This window comes from Chiloscyllium plagiosum, chromosome 23 (genome assembly GCF_004010195.1).
Source record: "Chiloscyllium plagiosum isolate BGI_BamShark_2017 chromosome 23, ASM401019v2, whole genome shotgun sequence".
NCBI lineage: Eukaryota > Metazoa > Chordata > Chondrichthyes > Orectolobiformes > Hemiscylliidae > Chiloscyllium > Chiloscyllium plagiosum.
Genome location: NC_057732.1, coordinates 53,638,419 through 53,658,653, shown reverse-complemented (window position 1 = coordinate 53,658,653; position 20,235 = coordinate 53,638,419). Strand labels below are relative to the sequence as shown.

General features: G+C 41.5%; 1 protein-coding gene across 1 annotated transcript in view; it reads right to left on the bottom strand.

Annotated features, from left to right (window-relative positions):
- Positions 1-19,185, bottom strand: part of elapor2b (endosome-lysosome associated apoptosis and autophagy regulator family member 2b) — a 115,897-nt gene extending 96,712 nt beyond the window's left edge. The window contains exon 1 of the mRNA XM_043714206.1: positions 18,951-19,185. Coding sequence (XP_043570141.1) covers positions 18,951-19,055 — 105 coding nt within the window. The 5' untranslated portion in view covers positions 19,056-19,185. The remainder of the gene's footprint in view (positions 1-18,950) is intronic.
- Between the last annotated feature and the right edge of the window lie 1,050 nt (positions 19,186-20,235).

The following is a 20,235-nucleotide window of genomic DNA, read 5'->3' as shown; positions in this document are numbered from 1 at the left end:
GTGGCACTCCACTGGTCACAGGCCTCCAGTCTGAAAAACAACCCTCCACCACCACCCTCTTTCTTCTACCTTTGAACCAGTTCTGTATCCAAATGGCTAGTTCTCCCTGTATTCCATGAGATCTAACCTTGCTAATCAGTCTCCAATGGGGAACCTTGTCAAACGCCTTACTGAAGGCCATGTAGATCACATCCACTGCTCTGCCCTCATCAATCTTCTTTGTTACTTCTTCAAAAAACTCAATCAAGTTTGTGAGACATGATTTCCCACGCACAAAGCCATGCTGACTATCCCAAATCAGTCCTTGCCTTTCCAAATACATGTACTAGCATTTTTGGAGAGAAAGACATTTCGAGTCCAGTGACCCTTTGTCTCTTCACTCTTAAAAGCTTCACCCTGTTTCTGTCTCCACAGATGCTGCTAAACCTGCTGCATTCTTTGTATTTGTTTCAGATTTCCAGCATCTGCAATGTTTTGCTTTTAAACACTTTATTGAAAGCCTTTTGAAAGTTCAAATATATTACATCTAACATATCTGCCTTATTTATTCTCTCTGTTAATTCTTTGAAATAATTCAGTCGGATTAGTTACCTTTTGGAAGCTGACCAAGTCACTAAACTTCAGCTGGATTTTAAAGTTCCTGGGAAGTGGGGGTTGATGGGTAGGAGGTGTAAATTGGTCTGAAATCCTTGGGTAAACCTTTTTAAGCTTCCTTTTTATACCTAAGAATCAAATGAGCTGTCTGCCTGTTTGCCATATTGGTGGTAATGTAATACTCTATAGTTAGGCGGCTGTTTGTGATCAGCACAGACTCAAATCAGCCAAAAGACCTTTTTCTGTTGAAGTGCTTATGCCCAAAATGTCGACTCTCCTGCTCCTCGAATGCTGCCTGACCTGCTGTGCTTTTCCAGCACCACTCTAATCTTGACTCTAATCTCCAGCATCTGCAGTACCCACCTGTACCTCTAAGCCTTTGTTAATTTTCTTTTGTTATTTATGTTTGAGAGTATTTACTTAATTTTTATATTCCTTGATAATTTAAGTCCACCATTTGTCTTTGCCTTTCTGATTGTTCTTTGGATTCTTTAATTCCCAGTCAGTATTCTACATTACCTATTACCATCCTTTCCTTTATGGTGTATGCACTTAATGGATATCTTTCTGTTTAGTTTCACTTTTTCTCTTGTATCCGAATTCCTCCATGATGTGCTATTACTGTTTAGTTTCACTTGCTTTAGCAGGAAATATTTTACCAAAACTGTATTGTTCACTGTTTTTAATGTTCCCACACCTCTTCAATTTGCTTTGCCAGTACATCTTTCCCACTTTTGTTTATTTACCTCGACTAATTCTCATCCTTTACAATCATGTTTTTCCTTTGATTTTTGTCTTATTTTTGTCATTTGCAATCGTCTAAAACTTTGTCATTTTGTGACCGCTATTGCAAAGTCATTCTCCTGCACTCACTTCACTTATATACTCTGGTTCATTTCCTATCATTCCATTCAGCAATGTTGTTTTGAAGAAGAATTGTTTTGGGCTCAAAACATTAATTCTGTTTCTCTCTCCGCTGATGCTGCCAGACATGCTGACATTGAAGCAAAACAGAAAGTGCTGCACAATGTTCCCTCTTGGGTTGGTCATTTTACAAACAGGGTAAGAAGGAAATCTGTGCGTACTCGTGAAATCTTTTGTTCATTTTCCTTGTTCTGCTTTTATTCCGAATTCATTTGCTATTAAATAAATATCTCACATGATTTTAATCAAAGTCCTTTAGTCATTTTTTAAATTCCTACTCCCCCTCTTTTCTACCATTTGCTTGACTATAGTATACTTTGACTAATGTGATTGATCTTGTCTTTTATTTCAATCCATATGATTCTGTTTTTAATCTTCTGCTAGTTAAGTGTCTTTTTGCCTTCTGCATTATGTAATTTCTAACTATTACAGCTACCCTATGTGATTCGGCTGCACTGACCTTCCTAATTAGGCTGTAACCTGCAACAATTTATTATCAGTCTTGTTCTTTGACAGCCATCTCTCACAGTGATTCCTATTGCATCTGATTCCTGATTCTAGATTATTATCTCCAGTCCTCTGATATTATTCCAGATGCTATATGTATTAAATATGAGACATATGAGCCTGCCCACTACCTACGGGTGACACGATGGCTCAGTGGTTAGCACTGCTGTCTCACAACGCCAGGAACTCAGGTTCAATTCTAACCTTGGGTGACTGAGTGGAGTTTGTACAATCTCCCCGTGTGGGTTTTCTCTGGGTGCTCTGGTTTCGTCCCACAGTCCAAAGATGTGTAGGTTAGGTGCATTGGCCATGGGAAATTATCCATAGTGTTCAGGGGATGTGTAGGTTAGGTGCATTAATCACAGGGAATGGGTCTGGGTGGGATACTCTTCAGAGGGTTGGTCTGGGCTAGGTTGGCCAAATGGCTTGTTTCCACACTGTAAGGGTTATATGACTCTTCTGTAGGGATTTTCTGACAAGTGAATACAATCAGAGCTGATCTGATTTCGTGTTGACACCTACTATCCAAAATTCATTGATTAGATTAGATTAGATTACTTACAGTGTGGAAACAGGCCGTTCATTTGTGAGATGGGAGTGTTGCCAGCAAGGCCATCATTTATTGCCCATCCCATAATGTCCTGGACATATTGAAGTGCTGCAGTCATTTGGGTGGCACAGTGGCTCAGTGGTTAGCACTGCTGCCTCACAGTGCCAGGGACCTGGGTTTGATTCCTGCCACGGGTGACTGTCTGTGTGGAGTTTGCACATTCTCACTGCATGTGCATGGGTTTTCTCTGGGTGCTCTAGTTTCCTTCCACAGTCCAAAGATATGCAGGTTAGGTGGATTAGGCAAAAGTGAGGACTGCAGATGCTGGAAACCAGAGTTTAGATTAGAGTGGTGCTTGAAAAGCACATCTGGTCAGGCAGCATCTGAGGAGCAGGAAAATCGATGTTTCAGACAAAAGCCCTTCATCAGGAATGGAGGCAGGGAGCCTCTGGGGTGGAGAGATAAGTTGGGTGGGTGGATTAGGTTAGGTGGATTGTCCATGGGAAATGTAGGGATAGAGTAGATCTGGGTGGGATGTTCTTTGAAGACTTGATGGGCTGAATGGCCTGCTTCTACACTTTAGGGATTCTATGATTCATTCAGCTACAGGTAGATTCACAACATTAAGGTGGGGGATTATAGGATTTTAGAGTCATAGAGATGTACAGCACAGAAACAGACCCTTCGGTCCAACTCATCCACGCCGACCAGATATCCCAACCCAATCTAGTCCCACCAGCCAGCACCAGCCCATTTCCCTCCAAACCCTTCCTATTCATATACCCATCCAGGCGTCTTTTAAATGTGGCCATTGTATTCACCTCCACCACTTCCTCTGGCAGCTCATTCCATACACGTACCACCCTCTGCGTGAAAAAGTTGCCCCTTAGGTCCCTTTTAAATCCTTCCCCTCTCACCCTAAACCTATGCCCCTCTATTTCTGGATTCCCCAACTCCAGAAAAGAGACTTTGCCTATTTATCCTATCCATGCCCCTCATGACTTTATAAATCTCTATAAAGTCACCCCTCAGCCTCCGATGCTCCAGGGAAAACAGTCCCAGCCTGTTCAACCTCTCCCCATAGCTCAAATCCTCCAACACTGGCAACATCCTTGTAAATCTTTTCTGAACACTTTCAAGTTTCACAACATCTTTCCGATAGGAAGGAGACCAGAATTGCATGCAATATTCCAACAGTGGCCTAACCAATGTCCTGTACAGCCGCAACATGACCTCCCAACTCCTGTACCCAATACTCTGACCAATAAAGGAAAGCATACCAAACACCTGCTTCACTATCCTATCTACCTGCGACTCCACTTTCAAGGAGCAATGAACCTGCACTCCAAGGTCTCTTTGTTCAGCAACACTCCCTAGGACCTTCCCATTAAGTGTATAAACCCTGATAAGATTTGCTTTCCCAAAATGCAGCACCTCGCATTTATCTGAATTAAACTCCATCTGCCATTTTGATACAATTATGAATGATCATAACTTATTAGATTAAAGTATGAGCTTGTTGAGCTTGTTAAACTGACTAACTGAGTATAAAAGTTATGTAAAGCTCCAAATTGTTCTATTGTATTGTCTTGCTTGGCTGTGCCTTAAAGTTCAACTTACTCCCCCCAAAAAAATAAATTAGACAGATAAAGGCAGAGCCTACCCCCAAGTTCAAAGCAGTAAGTGATACCTAATGAAGTAACAGAAATAAATCAGATAAACAGAAAATGCTGGAGATAAAGGTAAGATGATTCTTTAAAGTACAGTCACATTGGAATCAAAATGTTAACTCTCTTTCTCTCTTCACAGATGCTGCCACACCTGCTGAGTTTCTCCAGTATTGCCTGTGTTTGTTACAATAATGTGTTTTGCTAGCTTGCTGTAATTTTTAACATACTTCAGAGCAATGCAGACACAACACTAGTTTCTAATTGTGTAAGATTTATTCACAAGTATTTTAAAATATTGATCCAATCATTCTATGTCTGCACCACATTTATCCCAGCTCTAGATCATTTGTGTATACTTCAGCTCTGTGTCTACATCCAGGGTTAACCGTTCGAGTAAAGAAGATATGGATCAGTTACCAGTCTCGCATAATCGAACACAGAATCAATTGCACGTGACAGATAATAAAACGACACAGTAGACTCATAACATAGGTCAAAACCTGTGGAGCCAGAGAACAATCATTATTCCTGCCATTATTAAGGCAAAGGTAGGATGTTCACTGATGATTGCACAGTGTTCAATGCCATTCACAAATCTACCGATACTGAAGCAGTTCATTTCCATATTCAGTAAGGCATGGACACATCCCCGGGCTTGTGCTAATAAGAGGCAAATAACGTGCACTTAGCTAATGCAAAGCAAATGAGCATCTCCCTTACCATTACCATTGCTGAATTCCGCTACCCATTAGCAACTCAGTGCTCACCACTGATCAGAAACCAAACAAGGTCAGCCACACAAAAACAATATAAGAGCACATCAGCAGCTGAGATTTACGTGAAAAGATATTCACTTCTTGCCTCCCTGGTTTTCCTTAGTGCCTAGCTATAATGATATTTGTTTGAAATATAGGTTTGATTGAGAAATAATTATAACTAATAAGGTAGGATGTACACAAATGTTAAAACAACGTAAAAGATAAAGATTCATGTTGGAATTAACCACAAAGAGCTCCATCACAGCTCTCAGGGAAAGAATGTACCTGTTATACCAGAAAGGGGATATGAAGATGGCACATATATGCTATTAATTAAATTAGCACTCAGTACAAAGAATACAAATGTATAAACAAAAGGTTAGTTACTGAAAAGACACATGGCAAAATCATTCCTGGGCATGAAAGCAAAATATCAATTACAGGTGAAAGGCAGGAACCATTTAACTGTCAATAACAGCAAAAATGCTATCATACAAATACCATTAGAAACTAGGGTAAGAGAACACGCAAACACAAAATTGTTTTTTAACTGATAAATCTTTATCAAAGCATCATTTTAAGATTGAAAGAATAGGGAAGAGATGTAAGAAATAAAGTGTATGAAACATTACAAATACATTGATTTGATAAAAACTCAAAACTTCATAAAGGAGACTTTATCAAATAGTTAAGGAATAATGTGAAAAATAATGCAGCATTATTGACTAGTAGTAGACGGAAAGTATTCAGCCTGGAGCTCGGTGACCAGTGGTGTTCCACAGAGATCTGTTCGAAGACCTATGCTCTCTGTGATTTTTATAAATGACTTGGGTGAGGAAGTGGAAGGGTGGGTTAGTAAGTTTGCCAGCACAAAGGTAGTGGAGTCATAGAATCCCTACATAGAATCATAGAATCCCTATAGCGTGGAAACAGGCCCTTCAAACAGGCCTAACAAGACCACACCAACCCTTCAAAGAGTAACCCACCCAGACCCAATTCCCTTCCCTATTACTCTACATTTACCTCTGACCAACGCATCTAACCAACATATCCCTGAACACTATGGGCAATTTAGCATGGTCAATTCACCTAACCTGCACATCTTTGGATTGTGGGAGGAAACCAGAGCACCTGGAGGAAACCCACACAGACACGGGGAGAATGTCTGTGTGGAATTTGCCGTCACCCGAAGCTGGATTTCAACTCAGGTCCCTGGCACTGTGAGGCACCAGTACTAACTACTGAGCCACTGTATGGAGGGCAGTTGTAGGTTGCAGCAGGACATTGACAGGATGCAGAACTGGACTGATAAGTGGCAGATGGAGTTCAACCTGGAAGCGTGTGAAGTGATTCATTTTGGAAGGTTGAATTTAAATGCAGATTACAGGTTAAAGCCAGGACTCTTGTGGAGAACAGAGGGATCTTGGGTCCATGTTCATAGATCCCACAAAGTTAACAACCCTATCAACTTGGAGAAAGTGAGGTCTGCAGATGCTGAGATCAGAGTCGAGAGTGTGTTGCTGGAAAAGCACAGAAGGTCAGGCCGCATCTGAGCAGCAGGAGAATCGATGTTTCTAGCCAGAGCCCGTCATCAGGAATCATTCCCGTGTCGATTCTCCTGCTCCTCAGATGCTGCCTGACCTGCTCTGTTTTTCCAGCAACACACTCTCAACCCTATCAACTTGGATGGCAAGAAGGCATATGGTGTGTTGACTTTCATTAGCAGGGAAGATTGAGTTTAAGAGCCATGAAGTTATGCTGCAGCTCTATTGAGTCCTGGTTAGACCCCACAGAATATTGTGTTCAGTTCTGGTCGCCTCATTATAGCAGGGATAGAGTGCAGAGGAGATTTACCAGGATGCTGCCTGGACGGGAGGGCATGTCTGATGAAGAAAGATTGAGGGAGCTAAGACTTTTCTCACTGGAGCAAAGAAGGGTGAGAGGTGACTTGATGGAGGTGTACACGATGATGAGAGGCGTAGAGAGAGTGGATTGTCAAAAGACTTTCTCCCAGGGCGGAAATGGCTATCACGTGGGGCCATAATTTTAAGGTGATTGGAGGAAGGTTTAGGGGAGATGTCACAGACAGGTTCTTTGCACAGAGATAAGAGTGTGGTGCTGGAAGAGCACAGCAGGTCAGGCAGCATCCGAGGAGCAGGAAAATCGATGTTTCGGGCAAAAGACCTTCATTAGGGGTTGTGGGTGCACGGAATGCACTGCCAGCAATGGTAGTAGAGTCAGATACATTAGGGACATTTAAGTGACTCTTGGATAGGTGCACAGATCATAATAAAATGAAGGGTATGTAGGTTAGTTTGATCTTAGAGTAGGATACAAGGTTGGCACAACATCGAGGGCTGAAGGGCCTGTACTGTGCTGTACTGTTCTATGTCTACATTTTATTACCTGTAAGTGGAGGAACACATACCCATATTTGCAAAGTAGGAACTGTGCAAATATTATAAAAGTAAGACTGCTTCATTGAAATTTGCAAATTATTGGGGACCCTTACAGAACACTTCTCTGAAGATATTTTCTTCAGCTGGGAAAAGAACTCTCACACTCAGGCCTTTCAAGCAAAACTTTAAATATCGATGGCCATTTTATTCTTAGATATTCCAACATCTTCTCAGATATTCTTGAATAGTTGCAAGCAACATTAAATTGGATTCTGTTAGGTTGGTATTCCAGCTTTTGCTAATTTTGGTACAGCAATATACTAATCCACTTGAAGTATATTGCTTGTTAATTTCTGTTAATAAAATTGTAAAATTAGTAAATTGGCTCGTTTAGGTTTTTTGTAATAATCAAGTCAAACCCTAATATAGAACATAGAACATTATAGCGCAGAACAGGCCCGTTGACCCTCAATGTTGCACCGACTTGTGGAACCAATCTGAAGCCCATCAAACCTACACCAATCCATTCTCGTCCATATGCCTGTCCAATGACCATTAAAATGTCCTTAATGTTGGCAAGTCTACTACCATTTCAGGCAGTGCGTTCCACGCCCCTGCCACTCTGAGTAAAGAAACTACCTCTGACATCTGACCTGTATCTATCACCCCTCAATTTAAAGCTATGTCCCCTCATGCTAGCTAGCACCATCTGAGGAAAAAGGCTCTCCCTGTCCACCCGATCTAATCCTCTGATTATCTTATGTGTCTTAATTAAGTCACCTCTCAACCTTCCTCTCCCCAACGAAAACAGCTTCAAGTCCCTCAGCCTTTCCTCGTAGGTCCTTCCCTCCATACCAGGCAACATCCTGGTAAATCTCCTCTAAACCCTTTCCAAAGCTTCTACATCCTTCCTATAATGCGGTGACCAGAACATTACACAATACTCCAAATGTGGCTGCATCAGAGTTTTGTACAGCTGCAGCATAACCTCATGGTTCCGAAACTCAGTCCATCTACTAACAGAAACTAACACACCATATGCCTCCTTAACAACCCTATCAACCTGGGTGGCAACTTTCAGGGATCTGTGTACCTGGACACCAAGATCTCTCTGCTCATCTACACTACCGAAAATCTTACCATCAGCCCAGTACTTTGCATTCCTGTTGATCCTTCCAAAGTGAATCAGCTCACACTTTTCCGCATCTTAGACACTTTTATATACTTTTACAATTCCTTACGTGTTTCCTGAAGAGAAATCCCAAATCCAGAAAATATCTAGGAAGTTTGTTACGCATACCTGAGGCTTATTAAAATTAAACAAACTATTTGGATGAAAGGAACATTTGCAGTCAGCTGGTTCTCCTGTGGGATAGTTACCTAAATCCCACTAACAATCCCAAAACTAAGCATTTGTGAAATTAACTAGCTCAAATGCAGCAGGTGAGTATTATTAGGGAAATACTCCTTACATAAGTTAACTTTAAAGGAGAATAAAAAGTTATAAGTCATTTCATGTCTACAAGGCATTAATCAGAAGTGTGATAGAATATTCCCCACTTGCCTGAATAGGTGCAGCTCTAATATTTAAAAAGCTTGACACCATCCAAGACAAAGCAGCCTGCATGACTGAAACCCAATTCACTACCTTTAAACACAAGACCATAAAACCATAAGATATATTAGCAAATTAGGCCATTCAGCCCATCAAGCGTGCTGCGTCATTTAATCATGGATAATATGTTTTTCAATCCCCATTCTCCTGCCTCTTCCCCATAACACTCCATCCCCTTACCACTCAAGAACCTATCTATTTCTGTCTTAAATACACTCACTGACTTGGTCTCCACAATCCTCTGTAGCAATGAATTCCACAGATTTCCCACTCTCTGACTGAAGAAATTCCTGCTCATCTCAGTGTTAAAGGGTCATCCCTTCACTCTTCCTACTGGTGGAAACATCTTCTCAATGTCCACTCTATCCAGGCTTCTAAGTATCCTGTAAGTTTCAATATAATCCCCCCTCATCTTTTTGAACTCCATCAAGTACTGACCCGGAGTCCTCAACTGCTTCTTGTATGACAAGTCCTTTATTGTGGGATCAATGTTGTAAACCTCCTCTGGACTCCCTACAATGGCAGCACATCCTTCCTTAGATGTGGGGCCCAAAACTGCTTGCAATATTCCAAATGCAGTCTGACCAGAGATTATACAGCCTCAGCAGTACGTCGCAGCTTATATTGCATTTGCCTTCCTAACTACCATCTAACCCCGAATTGAATTGAATTGAATTCATTGTCACATGTACCGAGGCACAGTGTAAAGCTTTATCTTGTAACCAATACAGGCAGATCACAGAGTTAAGTAGCATAGATAGTAAATAATAGGTAAACAGCAGCAAAAACACAAACTCAGGTGCATGTTATCCTTAAAAGAATCCTGTACTAGGACCCCCAAGTCCCTTAGTGCTTCAGATTTCTGAAGCCTTTCCCCGTATAGAAAATAGTCTACATCTCTATTCTCCCCAGCAAAGTGCAAAACCTCACACTTTCCCATGCTGTATTCCATCAGTCACTTCTTTGCCCATCTCCTAGCATGTCCAAATCCTTCTGCAACCTTCCTGCTTCCTCAACACTACCTCTCCCTCTATCAACTTGGTGTCATCTGCAAACTTAACAACAATCCCCACATCTGCAAACTTAGCAATAAGCCCCTCGTTAATGTATAATGTGAATAATTGTGGTCCCAATGCTCAACCCTGAGGAACTCCACTGGTCATCAGCTGCCATCTTGAACAAGACCCCTTTATCTTAATCTCTGCCTTCTGCCAATCAGCAAATCCTCTATCCACCTTCCTACTAACACAATGGACTCTTACCTTATTTACCAGCTTCCTGTGTAACACCTTGTGAAATACCTTCTAGAAATCCAAATAGATCACGTCCACTTGCTCTCCTTTGTCCAACTTGTTTGTTAGCGCCTCAAAGAACTCTAACAGATTAGCCAGGCATGACCTCCCCTTGAAGTCGTGCTGACTGAACCCTATTTTACTGTGAACATTCAAGTACTGTTTGATGTCATCTCTAAAAATGGACTCTCAAATCTTACCAATGACTGAAGTCAGGCTAACTAGTCTATAGTTTCCTGTCTTCTGCCTCTGTCCCTTCTTAAACGTGGATGTTCACCATTTTCCAATCCTCTGGGACCCTTCCTGACTCCAGTGATTCCTGAAAGATCACCACCAATGCCTCCAAAGTCTCCACAGCTCTCTCCTTCAGATTGCTGGTGTGTAACCCATCTCTTCCACAAGATTTATCCACCTTCAGATCTTTTAACTTCCCTAGCACCTTTGCCTTAGAGAGGGTCACCCCGACTCTCTTGAAGTTCTGATATGCTACAGTGTATATATATTCAGTACCTAATCAGTTCCTCTGCCTTTTCTTTGATTCCCCATTATTACTTCTCCAGCCTTATTTTCCAGTAGTCCAATGTCTGCTCTTTTCTCTCTCATCCTTATCTAGTACAAAAATTTCTTGCAATCTTCTTTTATATTAGCAATTGGCTTACCCTCCTACTTCACACTACCCCCTGCCCCTTTTGCTTTCGTTTTTGTGCTGTCCCTGATGTCCCTTGTCAGCCATGATTACTAGCCCTCCCCTCAGGATGTTTCTTCTTTCTTGTGATCAATTTCTGTTGCAATTCCTGAATTACCCCCCTCGAAACTCCTGCCATTGCTGCTCCATCGTTTTCCCTGTTAGGCTCCCCTTCCAATCAACTCTGGCCAGCTCCTCCCTCGTGTCTTTATAGTTCCCCTTACTCAATTGTAATCCCGTTACATCTGATTCCAGCTTCTCCCTCTCAACTGCAGGATGAATTCTATCATATTATGGTCACCAACCCCAGAGGTTCCTTCACCTTAAGGTAGAGTAACCAGATCAGCCATGATGTTGTTTAATGGCAGAACAGGTTTGAGGGACTGAGTGCCCCACTCCAGTTCCTATGTTTATGCCTGAATTTATAAAGGGTCTAAAACATTATAACAGCTCTCAGCAATGTTATTACTCATTGAGAATATACAACAGTGTCATATGGAACCTAACATGAGAATTAGAAATCTGTTTCTGTCCAACACTGAGCTACTGGAACTAAATCAAAACTACAGCAGACAATGACAACTCACCATAGTCCCTTACCACCCTTATACAACATGACACTGATTTATAAAATATGGACTCTAGGTTTATGAGCTATTGGAGACCATTCAGCCCCTCGAGCTGGTGCCACCATTCAACAAACGTATTCATTTACCTCAACCCCATCTTCCAGATCCTATCATTCCTTCAATGCCCAATTAATCTCTACCTGGAATACAACCAAGATCTAAACTTCCACAGCTCTCTGAGGGAGGGATTCCAAAATTTACTGCCCTCTGACTGAAGACATTTCTCTCCATCTCAGACCAGCATAGCCGATCCTTCAGAGTGAGATTGTGAACTTGTGTTCTCAATTCCCCAACCAGTAAGCGATTTGTGGTAGCTCCACATGAAAAAAAAAACAAGCAAACCTTCTAGAATATTAGAGGTGGTGTTAATGCAATCTAGAACCTCAGGCTAGTGTTCTGAGGACATGGGTTCAAATCTCAGCATGGACAGATGACGAAAATTTGAATTCAACAAAAATCTGGGATTATGAAGCAAGCTGATGGGTGTCCATATTATCATTGTTTTAAAAAGCCATCTGGTTCACTGATGTCTTAGGGAAGGAAACTTTATCTGGTCTGGTCTACACGTGACTCCAAACCTGCAGTGATTCTTAGCAGCCCTCTGCCATTTTCCATCTACAGGATGAAATGAAGCACGTACACCCAGGGTCCTTCGAAAGCATTTTCCAAACCTGTAACCTTTACCACTTAGAACAACAGAGACACCAGGTGCATGGGGGCATCACGCCTGCAAGTGCCCCTTTGAGCCACACACCATCCTGACTTGGAGCTATCTCTGTTCCTTCATTGTCACTGGGTCAAAATCCTAGGACTCCTTCTCTACAGTACCATGGTACCATGTGGTACCTACATCACATGGACAATAGCAGGTTAAGACAGCAGCTCATCACCAAGGCAGTTTCTCGTGGACAATTAGGAATCGCCAATAAATGCTAGCAGAATGGAGAGCTAGCAGGTTCCAAATTAATATAGAATTCAGATTAAAAGTGCCTGCTCAGATTGACAATGGTGGGCATGGCACTCCATAAGGATCAACACTGGTTGTTTACTATTCATATAAATGATCTGCACTTTGAAATGGTTAATTATATTCAAGTGATGTTTCCACTGATTGGAGTCCTGTATTGCTTACTGCAGAATGGAAACAGTGTGCTGGGCTAGATGGAGTTCTTTGTCATAAAAATTCTTCTGAAATAATGTTAACATGTTATTTCAAATAAAGGCCATCTCCTAGGAAACATGACCTTAAATTCAGTTGTTTTGACTGCAATTAATTTCGATAGTAGGGTAATAGTACAAACAAAACAAGCAATTTTGCTGCTTTGGTGCAATTCATAAACTTTGTTCTATTTTGAGACAAACAAATTTCAGTAGGGTGTGTGGAAGAGGTGCCAACCAATTAACCATCACAAGCCTGAGAATACGGTAAAAGCACTTTTTTTATGATGTGGAGCTGCTGGTCTTGGACTGGGATGGACAAAGTTAAAAATCACACAACACCAGGTTTTAGTCCAACAGGTTTATTTGGAGGCACTAGCTTTCAGAGCGCTGCTCCTTCATCAGCTCCAAATGAGAGTCCTTCCAAATGAACCTGTTGGACTATTACCTGACATTTTTTTTGTGTCACCAGTAAGCACCAGAGGAAACCTAATTCTCATCAGTGAAATCATTTTAACAAAAATAATAAATTTGTTCATTTTTATGAAACCCTCAAAAGGCAAAACAAAAGGAAGGTATTGTTCTTTTCTCCAGAAGTAGGGCTGGTGAAGGGCTTTTTTCCCCGAAACGTCGATTTTCCTGCTCCTTGGATGCTGTCTGGCCTGCTGTGCTTTTCCAGCACCACTCTAATCTTGAATGTGAAATACATGACAATGTGGTAACAATGGGTTTATTCCACTTACAGACATTAAGATTATAAGATATAGGAGCACAAATAGGCCATTCAGTCCATCAAGCCCACTCCACCACTCAATGAGTTCATGGCTGATCTAATAATCTTAAACTCTACTTTCCTGCCTTTTGCCTATAACCTTTGATTCTTTTACTGATTAAAATTTGTCTGTCTCAGCCGTGAATATACTTAATGAACCAGTTTCTACAGCTTTTGCCAAAAAGACTTCTACAGATTCACTAATCTGACCCATTACCCGCTGGTCCAAGGCTCTCCCACAAAGGGAAATCAACCTCTCAGTGTCTGCCCCATCAAGCCCCCGAAGTAAACGAAAGGTCATGCCTCAATCTTCTAAACTCCACTGAGGACAGGCCCAACATACTCAACCTCTCCTCATAAGAATATCCTTCCAAAGCCAGAATCATGATGGTGAACCTCCTCGGAACTGTCCCCAATGGCAGTATACCTTTCCTCAGATATAGAAAAAATACTTTTCTCTCAAAAATAATTAACTTTTCAAAAATAACTTTTCTCTTTAAAAATGTTCTTCTTAACGAGCGGAAGAGAACTTTTACAGTATTCTTGGCATGGTCTAACTTGTGCCATGTATAGTTTTTAAAAGACATTCCCTTTGAATGAAATGCAAACATTCCAATTCCCTGGTGAACTTGGATGCGAGCATTTTGACATTTGTGCACAAAGACTCCAAATCCTTCTATGCTGTAGCTTTCTGCAGTCTTTCTCCACTTAAATAATATTCAAGTCCTCTACATTTCCTCTCAAAATGCACAGCCTCACATTTTTCCACATTATATTACATGCTCTAAGCTTATGCCAACTTGTTTAACCTGTCTATTAATCCCTCTGCAGACTCTTTGAGTCATCCTCACCACTTGCCTTCCCATCTATTATTCTGTCAATTGCAAACCTGGTAATAGTATCTTCACTTTCCTCATCCAAGTTATTATACATATTATAAATAAGATAACCTTTACAGTAATCCCTCTGGCACTCCAGGAGCTAAATTACATCTGATACCTTTGGTTAATTGATTTCCATTATCATAACTCAGAACTTAAAATTAAATTTGCTCATCCACCTGCCTCTGCCACACACTAGATAGATTGTTATTGTTTCATTTACTAAATTACAAAGGACTGTGTGAAATTTTCAAATAAAACAAAATATTGCAGATGTTGAAAATATGAAATTAAAAACAGAAAGTGCTAGAAATACTCAGCAGGTCTGGCAGCACCAGAGATGAGAAATCAATCCTGACTTGGAAATACATCACCATTCCGTCACTGTCACTGAGTTAAAACCCTGGAATTCCCTCCCTAAGGGCATTGTGGGTCAACTCACAGCACACGGACTGCAGCGATTCAAGAAGGCAGCTCACTACCACGTTCTCAAGAGCAACTAGGAATGGGCAATAAATACCAGTCCAGCCATAAACACCCACGGCCCACAAATGAATTTTAAAAATAGAGTTAACATTTGAGAGATGAGTAATGTGTCTTGTTCAGTGTGAAACAAGACATTGGTGTCTAAATGGTATGCTTCACTATTGTCTCAAAAACATTGAAAGTAGAACATCATAACTGTCTTTGGCCATCCCTCCACATAAGCTTCACCTCAACAATTCTCTGTCATTTTAGGTTGGCTTATGTCTTGTTTGTCAATCACACAGCACACCTGGGCCCAACCGAATTCCCTAAAGTATGCTGGCTGAGGTGAAGGAGAGGTAAACAACACAAGATTGACGAGATGAAAATAGCAACAGCCAATCTGAATGCATCACATGTTGTGTCTGCTGCAGTGAAAGCAGCTCTATGGGTCAATATGACAGGCATGGAAATTCAATTTTAACATCAAAATGTTCATGGTCATTCCACAAACTAAAAATAACTAAAATGAAATAAGGACTTTTCTAATACATTTGATATATAATGCAAATTATATATACCAAAATATTTCTGTCAATAAGTATTGTCGTGTTACTCATTAAATTTTACAATTGAAAACTATTTTTCACCATAATTAAGCCAAAGAGCCCTTTTCCAGCACGTAATCAAGAATCCTCAAATTTTGGTCATACACTTAAAGTACTATAAACCTTTTCAACATACCAACAAAAGGAGCATTCTGCAATTCCATTCAGAAGAAAATTACAAATACAAATGACAAAAGGTGATGTATAATGTGACCATGTCTTGTGCAAGGCTTTGTTCTGTTAAAATTCTGCTAAATAATAGAAGGGTGGATAGTGTAGGATCCATTGGACATTTGTATCTCAATCCTGTACATTAACAAACAGAAGAAGACATGAATGTTAGTTTAACAAAGAGGCTATTCACACATAATGGGCACTCAATTCAAAATGGAAAAAGTCTTTACAAAAAAATAAACTTTGTTGTAAACAAACATTGCTCCATGATGAATCACAATGAAACATGATATCACTTGCACATGACAGTGACCCAAATGTCATGCTGCATTTACATATAAAGACAGTGTCCCATTTATCAAGTTTATTTCAATTAAAATCCAGGCATAGGACACTAAAACAAATCAGGATAGAGAACTGTGAATAGATTAAATGAGATTTGAGGTAGAAATAATGCATACAGAATATATCTTTCAAAAGTAATTTCAACAATATTAAGTTCCCAGACATTGGAATATATCGATATGCTCCTTCAGCATGTTCTGTCATTCAGCAAAATTAGAGGTTTTTCCTCTCCCTGCTTTCACAGGATAAGGGCATTGCTGGCAAGGCTAGCTTTTGTCACCAGTCATTAATTGCTAGATCAGTTCATAGAGCAGTTAAGAATCACCCACATTACTGTAGATCCACACACACAAAGGTCAGACCATGTAAGGATAGTAGATTGACTTCCTGAAAGGATATTAACAAACCAACTGGGTTTTTGCAACAATTACTAATGACTGCAGAGTCACCATTGGAGTAGCTTTTGAGTCTCGGTTTTTATTAAATTAAAATTTCTGCCACGGTTGGATTTGAAACCATGCCCCCACAGAAAAGCATCTGCAGTCCTCACTTTCTCCCCACAGAAACAGTCTCAGATGCTGGATTATTAGGTCAGTGATATTACCACTACACACCACTTCCACTAAATGCAGTGCCATGCGAAAAACATCTTTGCTCTATCCTTTTTGTGTCAAAACTCGATCAGTCGAGTCTCCTTCAAGTCGATATTGCTCCCATCTGTAGGAATAGCACTTTAAAAGGGGACGTGTAGGTGATAAAGTGCAGAAAGTATTCACAAGCATTGTTCCAAGAAGAACTTTAGCTATACAGATAGATTGCACGGGTTGAGTCTAGCACCAGGTGAGGATGGGTGAATTGGTTCCCCTCTGAACAACTGCAAATGTGAACAGAACATACCTGGAGCTTTATTCAATTTTGAGATGGCCCTTTCAACAAATCATGGCAGGACTTTATTGAAAGTATTTATCATGAACCACATAGTTAAACCCACACAAACTTATTGTGGTGATAACTGAGGTCAGAAATTAAGATTGGGCAATTGCATATGAATGCAAACTGTTTAGGCAGGGTTTGTGCTTTTTGAAAACCAATCTGTTCAGAGATGCAACTACAAACCACTGGAGCAGACTTGAACCCAGGACTCTTGGCTCAGGGGAAGGGACACTACCACTCCACCATAACAGCCCTCATATGCAGTTAGCATTCCAGGTGCATGGTCAAGCCTTTCACCAATGCTTACTTGCAGGAAAGTCATCAAGTCTATTCCACAAGAGACAAGGAGAGCACAAGTGTATCCAAACTCAATTTGTACTTCTCCTACCAATCCGGGACCATAAGAAATAGGAACAGGTGTAGGCCTTTTGGCCCTTCAAGCCTGCTCCACCATTCAATAGGATCATGGCTGATCTGCAATTCCTCATGTCCACTTTCCTACTCTTCCCCATAACCCTTCGTTCCCCTGGTTGATTGAGAATCTATCGCAGCCTTAAATATACACAAGAACTCTGTCCCCACAGCTCTATGTAGCAAGACTCATTAATCTCTGAGAGAAGAAACTCCTCCTCATCTCAGTCTTAAATTGGCACCACATTATCCTGTGATTATACCCTCTGATCCTAGGCTCTCCCCTGAGGGGAAACATCCTCTCAGCATTCACTCTGTTAAGCCCCTTAAGAATCCCATATGCTTCAATGAGATCACCTCTCATTTTTCAAAACTCCAGTGATTGGAGTCCCTACAATGTAGCCTTTGTTCATACGACAATCCCTCCATCCCAGGGATCATCCCAGTGATCCTTCTCTGAACTGCCTCCAATGAAATGAGATTTTTCCTTAAATAAGGGGACAAAACTGCTCACCTGTTAGTCATGAGATGAATATGAATTGCACAGGTGCTGGTTTAGCCATTTGGGTGTAATTATAGGATAATATAAAATCATGAAATATCCATTGCAAATAACAAATAGATTGATAACAGCAGGTGCCACGCGAGGGTTACAGGGGAACAGTGCCCCCGGTTTCTCCAGGAAATGAACTTGAGTCAGTATTTACCCTAACCGCTTTCAGATCGCCTCTGCCCCGAACTAAAAACGCCGTTCAATTTCTGAAAGGTTTGCTCAAATAAAAATACCTGCGGACACGGAAACGGAGTCTCAATTATTTACAGATCCCCAAAAGCTGTTTGAATAGTTTGAAAGGCATTCGTTTGGTTTCAAGTGAATTGTAATTGACTTTCATCTGTGGGTGAAATGCACTGTGGTTTAGACCCTGGTGACTGCTTTAAACAGGTAAGATTCGTGTTACAAATCTGGGCTTCAAGCGCTGCTGTGTACCTATGGTGTTGTCAGCGAGGTGACCGGGGCAATTAAAAAGGGCTTAAAGTGATAGGCAGGCAGTTCCAATTCAGTGGCTTCAATCCTTGGCCACAAACACCAGATTTCCAGATTTGTTTGTTCACCAGCCCCGGGAATCCCTCAGAACTCCCAACTTCACGCTTTGTAAAGAGGGAGGAAATGGCATTAGTTTATCGCATCGCAGCGTTGAAAATGACTCTGATGGTTCAGTGCACCGCCCCAGAGGATTAAGCGTTTACCCAAAACACAACAATTGCTACCCGACGCGATGAGGCAAGCTTCTGCAAACTGCTGAAACACAGCAAATGCAGAATCAGGAGGCCAGCCCTGGAGAGGGGCAACGCATCCTCATTTTGAAAGGATTCTTATTAAAGCAATAAGATACACAGAATAATGATCAGCCCCTTATGAATGGGAAAGGGGGGGGGGGGTGATGTTGCCTGGAAGATACATTGATGCTGTGCATTCACCGTCACATTCTCACCCCACCGCGATCAAACCCTGGATACAGAGCCCCTCATCATTAAATAATGGCAGACAGAGGAGATCGGGAGCTGTCTCTGGGACTTACCTTGCCACACACTCGGAGATCTGAAGCCACAGCAGAGACCAGCAGCGCACTCAGGATGAAGGCTTTCGGAACCCAGGAGGAAGGGGCAAGCTCTGGCCAAGACATCAGGCTGCTGGCTGTGCACGGAATCACCAAGAGGCAGCTAGCTCACTCACTCACACAGGCAGACAGTCTGCCTTTCACCCTCTCTCCCTGTGCCACAAATAAATCCAATCCCTTTCCTCCTCCTCCACCCAGGCTGCGCGTGCACCTCCCAGGGACCAGCCGGCACGTAATGCGCGCACCCGCCCTCAGGCACGCGCCCTGTGCCTGGCGGGCGCGCGCGCCAGCTCTTCAGCGCTCTCTGCATATCCTTGTATGTGTGTGTCTTGTGTGTTTAGTAAATACATCCTCTGCCATCATCACCTTCCAGGTTCCTCAGTCTGGATCCCTTGAAATCCTTCGAGGGTCATTCAGTCTTCCTTCCTAAGCCAGTCCTTCCCAGAATATCAAATCACTCTGACTTCCTCTAACCCGACAAGTTCAACCTCTCCAGCCTGGAAATGTAACTCGTCACTTTTTCTTTCCACTTTAAATAAAGCTGAAAATTAAAATTTGCTGTTCAGCCCTGCTATTTCAATGTCCTGTGTCAAAATTTGAAATATCCCAGAATTTGTAGTAACCAATATAAATGACCAATTTAAATGTTGAGTAGGCAAAAGTGAGGACCGCAAATGCTGGAAACCAGAGTCTAGATTAGAGTGATGCTGGAAAAGCACAGCAGGTCAGGCAGCATCCGAGGAGCAGGAAAACCGACGTTTCGGGCAAAAGCCCTTCATCAGGAAACTTTTCCAGCATCACTCTAATCTAAAATTTACATGTTGAGTCCACTAGGCCAGTATTGTCCAGAGTTTAGACAAATGAAAAGTAATCCAATTTGGAATGGATAAAGTTCTTAAAGAACAGGGCAGATTAGATGTTCAGAGGTTGCTTTCTCTGGCAGTATTTCAGATGACAATAAACTAGGAAGAATTGTAAATTGTGAGGAGGGCAGTGTGGAACTCCGAAAGGACAAAGAGAAGTTGGTGAAGTGCTCAGATAGGTGACAGATGGGGCTCAATACAGAGAAGTGTGAGGTGATCCATTTTAGTGGGAAGAATATTTGAATGACAATATAACTAGGAATATAACTCTACAGGGGGTGCAGGAGCAAAGGGTCCTGGGTGTATATGTACACAGGTAGAAAGAGCAGTTAATAAGACATACATAGAGGGGCTGAAAATGTGTTGCTGGAAAAGTGCAGCAG